Source organism: Cryphonectria parasitica (assembly GCF_011745365.1).
Source record: "Cryphonectria parasitica EP155 unplaced genomic scaffold M406scaffold_4, whole genome shotgun sequence".
Lineage (NCBI taxonomy): Eukaryota > Fungi > Ascomycota > Sordariomycetes > Diaporthales > Cryphonectriaceae > Cryphonectria > Cryphonectria parasitica.
This window is the reverse complement of record NW_024468912.1, coordinates 680,733-693,125: the sequence shown is the minus strand read 5'-3', so window position 1 is coordinate 693,125 and position 12,393 is coordinate 680,733. Positions and strand designations below refer to the sequence as shown.

Here is a 12,393-nt window from a genome sequence, read left to right as displayed (position 1 = left end):
GTGAGGACAGGTCGAACGACGGGGTTCGAGGTGCGCTCGTACGCTTTGCGACGGGAAAGGTTGGAGGTTGGGCTCGCTCGAGGACGAGGATATGGCGGGGAAGCTTTGTGCGCCTCTAGCGTCGACCAGAGATGCAATACCTTGGTCGTGGGGGGGGGGGGAAGAAAACAGACTGTCGAGGAGGGTGCACACACGACTTTGTTCGCAGACTGGAGTGGTAAGAGCTGGAGGGGAGGGGGGGGGGGATCAGGAGATCTGGTCGTGGTTGTTGTTGCGAGAAGAAACAATCGACGTGGAGGGGCGGTAACAAAAACGTAAGAAGGGGGGGGGGAAGAAGAGAAATAGGAACCTGGAACGGTCAACACTCCAACTGATGCTTCCTCAATGCTTTACTGTCTCCTCTCCAAAACAAGGGGGAGGACAGAGTGGGAGGAGGAAAGAGGGATAGAGAATTGGGTGACGGGGTGAGAAGAAAGAGAGAAAAGAGTCTCTTGCTGTTCCTCGTAGAACCCGGATGTGATGGGTCGTGTGTGGCGGTGGGAGGGTTGGTGGTGGTGTTTGAGAGGGAGAAAGGAAACAAATCACCACCACTACCTGGGGCAGGTGTCCACCAGGCCAAGGGTTGGGTTCTGGATCGTCTCGAGTACCGAAGCACTACTGTACAGCACCTCCCCCTGCTATAGCGGGTAGTAGGATATGCTAGGGGGTGTGGGAGCTAGCTTGCCAGTCTGCCAGTGAAGAAAGTCTGGAAGGGGGGAAGGTTCATTTTTGGTGGGTGGCAGGGTGGTTCAGGAAACGGGGCAGGGGCAGGGGACAGCACTCTCTAGGACACGGGTGGGAATTTGTGGCAAAACCCAATCAGAGGGGAAGTTACAAGCCGGGGAAGATGGCGCTAATCCTGATAAGGGAAGATGCCCCTGAGCACCTGGGTGGGGCAATTCTGGGTCGTGGCTGTTGGCAGTGATATCATGCTATGGGAACTGTATAGGACCGTGCTTGAACTATACTAAACTATGTCTGTCTGTTTATTTTCTTCGTTTCTTTGTTTTGTGTTGTATTCACTTTGTGCAGTCCTTTCTCCTCCTCCTCAAACAGGAAAGAATAAAAAAGTGAAGGAACAACCCCTCATTCACCCCACTCCAAATTGAAGAAGAAGAAAGCTTGACCTGGTTAGGACTTTCCCTTTCAAAAGGAACTGGAGCTCAAGGAGCTCGGGAAATGGGTCACTGTCTAGTGAGGTCAGACCTCTCCAAGCTGAATACTTATATGCATGTACACCATGTCTCGGATTAATTATTCGAGTACAGCACATCAATGCCCCTGCAACTATGGATCATGCCTATCCTACAACTTGGACTTCTATTCTGCAGTCTTCGCATTCTTCTTCTGGGATCCTCCTCGGACTCATCGTGGACAGGAACTGACTCAGCCTTACAGTATCACCTAATTACTTGTGATCTTTGTTATCCTCTTACTAACGCATGGTGATGACAGAACAAGCTATCGTACAAGATCTGGTAACCTTCCTGACCAAGACAAGAAAAATGCAGAGACGCAAGGTCTTCTAGTTTGGATTTCTTGCCTTATAATACCCATACCCAGCTGCCAGAACCCCAACGAAAGGCTTCAACAGCGTCGGCGCGTGGAACTGGGCATGCGCCTTGGCCATCTTGGGCAGCACGGCCTTGGGCGAATTCTCAGTAAAGAACCAGGCCTGCCGCAGCTCGTCCGTCAGTCTGGCGTACGAGCCTGCACGAACACAGACATCGGCCTCAAAGGCGGCGACCTCGCGATCTAGCATTTCAACGCCATTCTCGCTCTTAACCGCTGCAGCAATCGCCCTTGACAGCCTTAGCGCGTCCTCCATGCCCACGTTGACACCCTCGCCTGCAAACGGCGTCATCAGGTGTGCTGCGTCGCCGATGAGGGTGAAGCCGGCCCTGTGCGGCCAGGAGAAACCCACAGGGAGCATCATAAGGCTTCTGGGCGTCGTGTACCCCGAGCATTTGGATACGGCCTCCCTGACCAAGGGGTGCCAGTCATGCAGCCTCTCCAGCAGCGCCGCTTTGGTCTCCTCGAGGTTTGTCGCGTCGAACTTACACCCTGCCTTGTCAAGCAGTGAGCTCTCATTCTCGACGCGGTAGCACACCATGACGTAGAGGGTCCCGTCGCCCATCTGCTGCAGTGACGCCCTCTGCCCGTCACTGTGTGCGAACACGCTGCCACGGTTGACCATCTCGCACACTTGGGGTGCCGTCTTCTCCGCCTCGTACAGACGCAGCTCGTGCGCCACAATCCCTGAGAAACACGGCTTTGTGCTGCTCAGCGCCCCGCTCCTGACCTTGCTCCATCCTCCATCCGCCCCGACGATGAGGTCGAACCCAGACACCGTCTCTGTCCTCGTCACCGCCGCCATGCCATCCTGTTCCGCCTCCGTCACTGTGAACACAAGCTGATGATCCCTCGGTGCCCCGTTGTCCTTTGTAGGCAACACCTTCTTCAACTTCCAACCCCACCGGATCCAACCCTCGGGCAGACTCTCAACCAGCAGCTCCCGCAGGGCCGACCTATCAATCTCGGGTCTCCGGCCTCCAAGGTGATCCCCCGCCCCCTCGGGCGACTCGGTGGCCTTTATTCGAATATAAACCTTTAGATCCTTGTCGGTAATTTTGAGTGACTCGCCGTCATATCGTGCGTGCTTGAGGAACTTGTCCGTCAGCCCTGCCTCCTCGAGCGCCGCGAGCCCTGTCGCCGTGTGCAGATCGAGTGTGCCGCCCTGCGAGCGGTAGTTAGGCGACGTGTCGGCCTCGAAGATGGTGATAGTTGCCGAGGGGGGCAATTTCTGGTGCAGAAGGCGGGCGAGGGTGCAGCCCACGGGACCGGCGCCGATGATGGCTATATTTGGGAAGGACATGATGTATGCACGTATGTATGTGAGTGAGGAGATGCGAGAGAAAAGAGGTGAGTGATGGATGATGATATCGTAAATGAGAAGATGGAACAGTATGGGTTCGTCTCTTTCTGATGATGGAATGAACACACTTGTTAGTTTCGCCAGACTGGATCTTGGGTTGGTGTAGTGGGCTAGTCTTGAATATTTATACATGGAGCGGACTAAAGACTTGTTGATGACAAGACGTCTCTCGACACACATGCTATTTTGGAAAGATGAGGGAAACTCCGTGGATTGTCCTGCACGGTACACACCGCGCTGCTAACAACCCTCCGCCCCCGGACTGTATGCTTGTCCAATAAGAAAAAAATAACAAAATTGAGGATGCTGTGGTTGTATAGATGGATGCATGAATGCATGTTGATCCCACAAGGCACAAGTCATAGCAAAATGCCAGGCTTCGGCACTTCAGTCATCACCCTGTTTCAGCTGGACAAGTCAGGACCCCACTGAAAACGTACACGGACTTTATCCAACAATGTCCTGAAAGGGAAAGCAGAGAGACAAAATTTCATTTTCAAGGCCTCGTAACAGGTCCTAGGCACCCATCCTTGATACGTGCATCGCAGAAAACTTACGTTGTTGAGGCTGAGCTTGGGCGGGGCGGTGTTCCGGGCACGGCAAAGATGTCCGTTCCGGGTATTAATTGTGTCGAGGAAAACCCCGGCCAGGCTTACATCCTCGTTCTCGCTTACGCAACAAAAAGCGATAACGCAGATCTCATTTGCTTGTTTCACTGCTACAATGTGTCTTCACGTAACAGAGGCTTTTGTTGAATGATACCTCTGCGACGGCAGATGAAGAGAAGTGAAATCTTGAAACAGAGTAGCATTTTGAGTTCGGCTGATGAGAAAAGCGTTGTTATTCTAAGAGTCAGCATTCAAAGCTTACGAGGGCTAGTTCAAGCCTACCATTGCAGAGTACTGTGAGAAGTGGCAGGGAAATGTCTTCGAACGAATCGCGTCTATATCTTTGGCAAGTTGCTGTCTCAACCTCGTGCAGAAGGTTCAATGGTGTTCCAGCTGGGCAGCACCTGCACACGACGCAAAGACATGATAAGAGATTTAGGGCTTTCTATAGCACATTGTAGAGTAGCCGTGCAACTCTGCAACCTTGAGAAGAGTGGTGGTTGTTCCACCCCATCATTCATCCATCAAGACGGAGCCTATCAGTGATGCAGATAGAATAATGCAGTGTGGCTCAGTAGGCAGATTGCCATGCGTTGGATTTGGGGAGGCCTCCATCTCATTTGTTTCTCTTTTTGTCAATCAAGTAGGTAATAATTCTAGAATAAAAGACATGCGCATGGTCTTGGAGGAGGGTTCTGTAGAAGAAGACGATGTGTGCTAGTCTCCACTTTAAGCAGTGAGAATCATACTGCAAATGGTAGCGCACCCAACCAGAGTCGAGCATGTGGCAGGCTGCATACCTATTCGGGTAACCAGTACCGCAACATGGCCTTGTGGGTCTGCGTGGCCCCCACTGTTACGATTATGGCACGTACAACACGTACAACGCCGTGTCTGACCTACCAAGGTCTACATTTATGTGCTGTTTGTATTACTGGAGGTATAAAGAGTTTTCATTGAGGCTGTGCTCATACATGTATGGATCCAAGTTTCATCCTTACCTCTTGATGTCCTCTCAATGTAACCAGCTCCTACATTTTGTAAACGAGAACGAGGTGCCTAACGCAATGCATTCTAGCACTGCCTGTGTCAGCGGACCCTCTTTGCATACTTAGTGACTTGCTTACTGCCTCCCGTCCCGTTCGTCATTTTCTGGTCCCCTTCAGATTGCAAGTACACTGAATTGAATTGCAACATGTCGCGATACTATTATATAGCATAGAGCGAACAATATATGGGCAGGGATACAACATATGTACAGAAACAAGAGCAGTTCCCGGTGCTCTGAGTCGATTTCGGGCCAAGGCAAGGCAAAAGTATATTCCAAAAATGTGGATATATGTTTGATAATTACGCCTTGTAAGTGAAGGCGATCTTATTCGAACATTTCCTTAAGACTCTCGTCTAGACGGAGACTTTGGTAAACTAATCTAGCATAAGCTCATTACAGTAACAATAACATCTTGCGCCCAAACATCCGACACAATCCCTTTGGAATCTAAGAACCATCAACTGTCCCTTGGCTCCTCCATTTAGTTTAATTCTGTGCATCGAGTGTAGGTGTGCCAGCAGACCTCGTGTCTTGCAGCCCACCGCGTTCTTTTGCACCGTCTCTGCCCTCCGGCACAGGCACAAGGAACGCCGAGGCCAGACAGATCGCCACAGCCAAGATCTCCATGAGAACACCCATACAGAGATAGATCGTGTTGCTCCCGTATAGAGAGCTGTACTTGGCCTCGCCAGTAAGATCCCCGAGAGCCCCATAGAGCAGACGCACAAACACAAACGGGCAGGCCAGCACGACGGTGACGAGGATACGCATCTCGGACCCGAGCGCGGCTCGCTTGGCTGGGTGGCGGGCGACGTCCAGGGCCACGAAGAGAAAGCCTACGAACATGAGACCGTAACCGGCGAGGAAGAGGGCTAGGGCTGCCTTGATGAGGGTGTTGATCTGGACGTCGTTGATGGTGGTGGCGTCGTCAAGGGCGCGAGAGGTGCCGACGATGCCAGTTATGAGGCCGGTGAGGGAGAGCAGGGAGATGGTGAGGGAGGATTTGGTAGGGATGGAGTGGGTGGTTTTGTTTCTGTTTGATAGAAAAACCTCTCATGTTAGGAATAGTTTGGGTAAGAGGGGAAGAGAAAGAATGGACAGTATAACAGAATGTGAAATTCTTGGGGACAATGCTTTGATGGACTTACACCCGGTTAACGAAAGCGACGAGGGTCAGCATCAGCGGGGCCAGACCCATCAGCTCGCAGACGATGACGGCAACATAGATGTTGATTGACGGGTGCGATAGGGAAATAAAGTAGGAGACGTCGCCGGCGACTCGAAGTGCTGAGAGGGTGGCGATGAAGCGCCATGTGGCGGCCCATTTCAGGCCATAGTGGAAGCAGAGGAACAAGGACAGGACAAGCGAGGGCACGAAGAAGATGAACTGTAGGATCGTGATACCAGTGCGGTATGATACGGCCATGGTCAGGAAGCTTGATTGGGAGTTGTTCTCACTTTGTTTTACATGTTCTTGGGAATTCAAGACCACAACAGGTCGGGGCTGCCATGTCGAATATAAGTTTAGTACTTGTAAAGCTGCTGCACACTGCATACCGTATTTGGACTAGCGATGTGACAAGCCATACCCTTGCAGCCAATGCCCAACGCTCTGAGAAAAGATGGCCAGATTTGTTCGTGACATTCTAGAAGAGGTCTCATTCTACTTTTAATAGAATAAGCATGGAATGCTATGGGGAGAAGGGGGAAAGGAAGGGGAAACAAGGGCGGGAGGGATCTCAGAAACGATCAATGTGGATCCAGTGCTGTACTTGACATTGTCGATTCTGGAAATTGAACTGCTGTTCATACTATGATGATTGTTGAAAGAATATACAGTGCTCTTTTGCGGGATGTTGTGGTGTTGTAAGTGCGAGGAAGTAGATTTCAAGGCACACACGATGACTTCTGTAGAGGTTCGTCCACAGTGACACTAATGAAACAGAATTGGTGCACTGTATTCCTCCCCACATGACTTTAATGAGTAGACCTTCCGTTGTCCGAGCTCGACGTAATTCTTTATCGATCCCTCGTTTTATGGGCTGTCTAATTTGGCACTCGTTGGTTAATACCTCCGGCCCATGCACATAGCTGGTCTTTGCCCGCCTCCTCAAACAGAAAGCCCGGCTCTCCATGTCTTTGATTGCCACTCCATCCTCTTCATGATTCTTCCTGACTCTCAACGCCTGTCAAACCCCCTCGATGCCTCTCGATGCTCTTCTATTCACATCTTGTCCCCTTCCCCCCTGTTCTATTCGGCCATCGCACCCTAAAAGTCAGGGAGCAGGAACTCGCCCATTGGTCGCAAGGCGGCGGCGGTGACCAACAAAGCAGGTTGTTTCTCCAGCTCGTCCGCAAGATAACCAGCCTTCTGAATCCCCGTCGCAGAGCGAATAGCACGCAGGCGGTCCACAACCCAAGCCCGCGTCTCCGGCGTGTTGATCGGCAGCCAGCCAGCAAGGAACAGATACCAGAGCAGGAAATAAGCCCCCGAGGCCGGGACGAGGCGCGGCATGTCGGCCGAGCTGCAGTCAAGACGGTACCCCGACGTCGAACCCTTGCCAACAGCAGCGCCGTCGTCGTCGTCGTCGTCGTCGTCGTGGCGCACAAAGCCCAGCATCTGCGGCACGGACGCGAGAATCCCATCGCGCATCTCAGCCGTCGTGTCCGACACCCTCTGCAGCAACGCCGTGTAGGCGCCGCCGCCGCTTGGGCCCATGACCTCGTGCGGCGCCCAGGCGAGCCCCTCGCGCAGGAGCAGGGCGTAGATGGCCTGGTGCAGGATGATGCGGCACGCGCGCAGGCCGTTCCAGATCTTGGCGACCCAGGTGTTGTAGTAGATGTGGTAGACGCTGCGGTACACGGCGCGCGGGTTCGCGGCTGGGTCGTGGACTGTCTTGAAGCGCCAGTGGAGAGGCATGTTGGCGGTTAAGGTCTCGAGGCGGCGGTCGAGCTCGGCAGCGTGCGAGAGGAGCGCCTCCCACTCGTCTGGCAGGAAGGGGTGGTCCTGGTCTGGGTCTACGCGGTGGTACAGGTCCATCACCTCAATATGTGCCGTGCCCAGGATCCAGGAGGGTGATGGGCTCCTGCAGGTTGAGGCGGCGGCGGCGGCGGCGGCGACGACGATGACGACATCACTGCTATCTGGAGTCCTCCTCCTCTCCATCTCGACGCGCAGGAGGCGCAGGCGCGGCGGGACGGGGTGGCCGTGGCGGGAGCAGAGGGTCAGAACGTGGCTGACGGCCTCGCCAAAGATGCGCAGGCCCAGCGTGGTGCGGAACTGGGCCGTGCCGCGGTGCACGAGCAGGCTGGCCGCGCCGTTGATGTGGTGGGCCCACGCCTCGAGGGACGCGCTGCCGGCGCACGTGATGGTCTCGAACAGGCCCAGCACCAGCACGGCGAAGAGGGTGCTGTCCTTGCTGGCCGTCAGGGGGTCGGCGAGGGATCGGTTGACACGCTCGATGGCCTCGGCGTAGCTGGCGCGCGCCCTGCTCATGATGCTTTGGGTTCCGGGTGTGCTGGCGAGCCCGGCTAAGCCTGCTGCGCAGATGGCCAGGCGAACCATTTCTGTGTCGCCTAGTGGGTCGGCGAGGATTTCGAGGGTGTAGTTAAGGAAGCCAGGGCAGGGACCGGAGTCCTCTATCACGTAGTTGGACAGGAAGTAACTGATGGCCAGGTCGTGGAGGCTCTCTAACGGCGCCTCTGGGGCCACCAGCATCGATACAGCTTGAGTATCCCAATATTCGTGTCTCCTTGACTGGGATTGATCAGGGTGGGAGGAGGAGGATAAGGAGGAAGATAATGAGGAGGAGCTGGGGAAGGGTGACAGAGGGGATGGGCTCAAGCGGTCCTCTGTGACGACATCTGCGAGATGATCATCTTTCCTCCTTCCTTTCTTTTTCGATACAATCTCATTCTCTCTACCATCCCTGTCGTCAACTCGCCCAGAGTCCCTTTCCACGTCATTGTCGTTGCGGTCTGTCTGAGTTGGACTGCTGTTGGCTCGATGATCAGACGAACCCACGGTGACACATGAGTCGACCAGCGGCGACAACGACCGAGTCCTGAGAGGAGTAGACTCTGTGGATATGGATGCCGATGAACACTTGTCTGAGGCTAGAGCCACCTTGGGTTGTCGCTTCGAGGTACGAACACGGCTGATAACCCGTGTCGTCTCGTTGCGGATGATGATGCTAGAGGCATCGTGATAACCAGGGCATGCCTGACCTTTGCGGCGACCTGCAGTAGCTCTGTCAGTTTTGCCGGTTAAGAAGAGGCGGGGGAGGAGGAAGAAGAACAATAAGAGAAAGAAGAGGTCTAGTTCAGAGACATCTCCTTCCTGATGACGCACACTGCCCACATCCTGGAACGGCTTTATCGCACTGGAAGATGAAATGGATAGTTCTTGTCAGTCTCGATATTTGAGGGTCACCACAAGAAGGTACAGTAGCTTAAATAGATACACCGACTTCTGATGACAAAGGGACATGTGAGTACGCACCCGCCTCTTCTTGGCTCGACAAAGACCACAGTTTGCAGATGGCCGCCCGCAATATACCATGGCTGATTTGATTACCTGCAGTATACTTGGTAGGTTGGTTTCTGGCGAGAATGTGACTAGATCCGTATTGTCGGAGGGCCCAGCTTCATCAGAATGCTCTCACAGAGCGTGGCGGCATTACTGACGTGTTGGGTTGTGAATGCTTGCATAAATCACACTATGGACGGATCAGATGTGAGGAGGAAGGGTGGGGGAAGGCCTGTCTTTGCATCTGCCAGTTGCATGGGACATAAGAATGCGGCGCAGTTTACTCCTATGTACGAGTTAGTTCGTACCTTGATGCAACAATAGATGTGGAACGGCTGAGCCGAATTGCCGACCCGTCTCGAATGTTACATAGTCCGCATAAGATCCCGCCCTGTCTTGAATATTTGCGTAGAACGGCAGAGAATGTTGCTTTATGAATGAGCCAGTCTGACATTGAAAAGAAAACCAAAAGTACAAGGAAGAGGCAAGTCCTCTCACACGTCGTAAGATGGTTCATGCTTGGCATGCATTTTTTTCTGTGACCTTTCTGATCATTCGAGTTGTTCTGTACGGACCCCCCCCCCCCCCCAAACACACAGCCTTAGCCACCAGGTAAGCCTCTTCGTCCAGGTTATGGATCCTACAGGATCTTTCGGCAGCTCCAATATAACCTGCCAGACAGCTTCATAGTACCAATTACCCAACGTTCAAAGGCCTATTACAGAAGATCTAGGGCACACCCAACAGGATATTCTCGATACTTGCGGAATGACAAGAATTCTCAATTGTCAGTTGAGTCGAACAGCAACTCCAATTGAGCTTCACAGTGGATGCTCTAGGACTGTCCCAGCTACTATTGAACCTCGACCTCAGAAATTTAGATCTTCAGACAAAATTTCCATGTCAAATATGAGTTCGGAGACACCACGTGCAAGTGGTTCCATCACGGGCACCTCGCTGGAGAACCCTTCACAATTTTCTCCCCTCAACTCTCCTCTTCTTATCTTCTTGCCTATATGTTCTGCTCTTTCTATATTGCCTCGAAAAGAAACTCTCTGAATTAAGGAATTTTATGTTATAAGAGATGCAACAGGATTATGACTGGCAAGTTGGCAGTTGGCTTTTGAATACTGCAATATTGGCTTATCGCTCCAGGGCCACCGGCTGGCTATTCACACAAGGTACCAAGTACTTACTTAAGCAAGTTGTACTACAGAGTACAACCTACTTCTTAATTCAGCAATCCATAAACCCTCCTTCCACCTCCTCCCACAAACACCCCTCACTCATTTCTTTTCCTCCATTCCATTAAGCACTTACTTACTTAGTCAACCCCTCTCAACCACATGACCTCATAATTACTTACTCTTCCTATCATGGACATCCTCACCTCTCTCCTCGCCCTCATCAAGTTGCCCCTCACCATCCTCAACGTCCTCCGCACCCTCTACGCCGACTATTCCACAGTCCTCGCCCGCACCCGCGCCCCGCCCGGCCTCCCTGTGCCCAACCCCTCCAGCTCCTTCTGGCAGGATGCCCCTCCCCACCCGGAGCTGTGTGACGTGCAGTCCTCCCCAGCTGGACCGCCTGAGACAGCCGATATCGTGATTATCGGCTCAGGCATCACTGCTGCGGCGGTTGCCAGGACGGTGCTGCAAGAGCTGGCGAGGAAGGAAGAGAGAACGAAACAGCCTGCTGCCGGTGTTGCCGAGGAAGAAGAAGAAGAAGAAGAAGAAGAAGAAGAAGGGCAGCAGAAGCGCAGGGGCTGGGTCCGCGTGCTGGTCCTCGAGGCCCGCCAGCTCTGCTCAGGCGCCACGGGCCGCAACGGCGGCCACATCAAGGCCTCCCCCCACGAGCTCTTCCACCGCCTCACCCACGACGCCAAGATGGCCAAGGACCGTGCTGCAGCGCTCTGTGCCCTGCAGACCAGCCATGTCAGCATGCTGAAGGAGGTCGTGCAGGACGAGGAGCTCGAGGCCGTCTCGGAGTTCAGGGAGGTGCGGACGGTCGATCTCGCTGTGGATGAGGTGATGGACGCCAAGATGAAGGCCCAGGCGGACGAGTTTGCACCGTATGCGCCGGAGGGGTACGAGTTGAAGGTGTACTCGGGGGAGGAGGCGAGGGGCCTCTTTGCAGGGTCGGAGCATGTTGTGGGGGCGGTGGCGTATCCTGCTGGGGCGCTCTGGCCGTATCGTTTTGTTACAGGTCTGTGGCGGAAGTTGCTGGATCGGTCGGAGAGGGATGAGCTGGCTATTGAGACGGGCACGGCGGTGACGGCTGTGGAAGTTGTCAGTGGGGAGGATAGGTTTCCGTACGTCGTGTCTACGAGCCGTGGTAATATTCGCGCCCGGCATGTCGTCCATGCCACGAATGGCTTTGCTGCACAGCTTGTGCCAGGTCTCTTGGGTAAAGCCACGGGGGTGCTGTGCCATATGACAGCACAGCAGCCGGGTCAGGACTTTCCAGACCACGACGGGAAACAGTCGTGGTCGGTCATATATAACCAGGGCTTCGACTATATCACGCAGAGACCTAATGTGCCGAGTGGGCAGGAGAAGGAGCGAGAGGGAGGACGGGGAGGTGGCGGCGGCGAGATCATGCTTGGAGGCGGCCTGTTCCAGAGCGGCAAGCAGGGCATGGACATGTTTGGGGTGTATGACGACAGCAAGACAGACGCCATGACGCTCATGCACCTGGAGGGCGTGATGCCGACCGTGTTCAGGTGGGGGGCGGAAGCACCTGGGAGGAGAGTCATCAAGGCCTGGTCTGGGGTTGTTGGCTTCACCGCCGACGTGTTGCCTCTTGTGGGCAGGCTGGACCCGCGGCTTACCAAGAGACAAGTAACGACCAAGCATAGCAGCAGCAACGGTGACAGCGTCAAGCCGGGCGAGTGGATCGCGGCCTACTTTTGTGGCGACGGGATGGTCTGGTCCTGGCTGTGTGGCACGGCCGTGGGGATTATGCTGGCGGGTAGTGAGGACGAGGACCTGCCCAAGGAGCCTGGCCGTCCTGCTGGCAGGCTGGCGAGCTGGTTCCCGCCAGAGCTGCAGGCGAACTGGGCGAGGGTGAAGGGGATGGATATTGCTGACCTGGCTGGGGAGTTATGAATGAATGAAGATGAGATCATGAGATATGGGTGAAAAGTAAATGAGTTCAAGACGATGTCATATTGGCATTGGTAGACATGAGGCAATGATAGACTTTAGATGAGATACCGTCCATTATGACAATC

General features: G+C 54.0%; 4 protein-coding genes across 4 annotated transcripts; 1 reads left to right on the top strand and 3 right to left on the bottom strand.

The window, feature by feature from the left end:
• Nucleotides 1–1,433: 1,433 nt before the first annotated feature.
• Nucleotides 1,434–2,914, bottom strand: M406DRAFT_350984 (FAD/NAD(P)-binding domain-containing protein; the record flags this gene model as incomplete). Its single annotated transcript, XM_040922593.1, has 1 exon — nt 1,434–2,914. The coding sequence occupies one exon, from the start codon at nt 2,912–2,914 to the stop codon at nt 1,565–1,567; it is 1,350 nt and encodes a 449-aa protein (XP_040776383.1). The 3' UTR covers nt 1,434–1,564.
• A 2,205-nt stretch (nt 2,915–5,119) lies between these two features.
• On the bottom strand, nt 5,120–6,059 carry M406DRAFT_329325 (uncharacterized protein; the record flags this gene model as incomplete). Its single annotated transcript, XM_040920415.1, has 2 exons — nt 5,120–5,666; nt 5,782–6,059. 2 exons carry the CDS (start codon nt 6,057–6,059, stop codon nt 5,120–5,122), a joined length of 825 nt encoding a protein of 274 aa, XP_040776382.1.
• An 843-nt stretch (nt 6,060–6,902) lies between these two features.
• On the bottom strand, nt 6,903–9,194 carry M406DRAFT_255477 (uncharacterized protein; the record flags this gene model as incomplete). Its single annotated transcript, XM_040917033.1, has 4 exons — nt 6,903–8,528; nt 8,787–8,860; nt 8,964–9,015; nt 9,135–9,194. The coding sequence occupies 4 exons, from the start codon at nt 9,192–9,194 to the stop codon at nt 6,903–6,905; spliced, it is 1,812 nt and encodes a 603-aa protein (XP_040776381.1).
• A 1,391-nt stretch (nt 9,195–10,585) lies between these two features.
• Nucleotides 10,586–12,268, top strand: M406DRAFT_228706 (DAO-domain-containing protein; the record flags this gene model as incomplete). The annotated part of the gene is made up of 2 exons (XM_040915796.1): nt 10,586–10,862; nt 10,905–12,268. Coding segments are annotated over 2 exons (1,641 nt in total), but the record flags the coding sequence as incomplete, so codon positions are not given.
• Nucleotides 12,269–12,393: the final 125 nt, after the last annotated feature.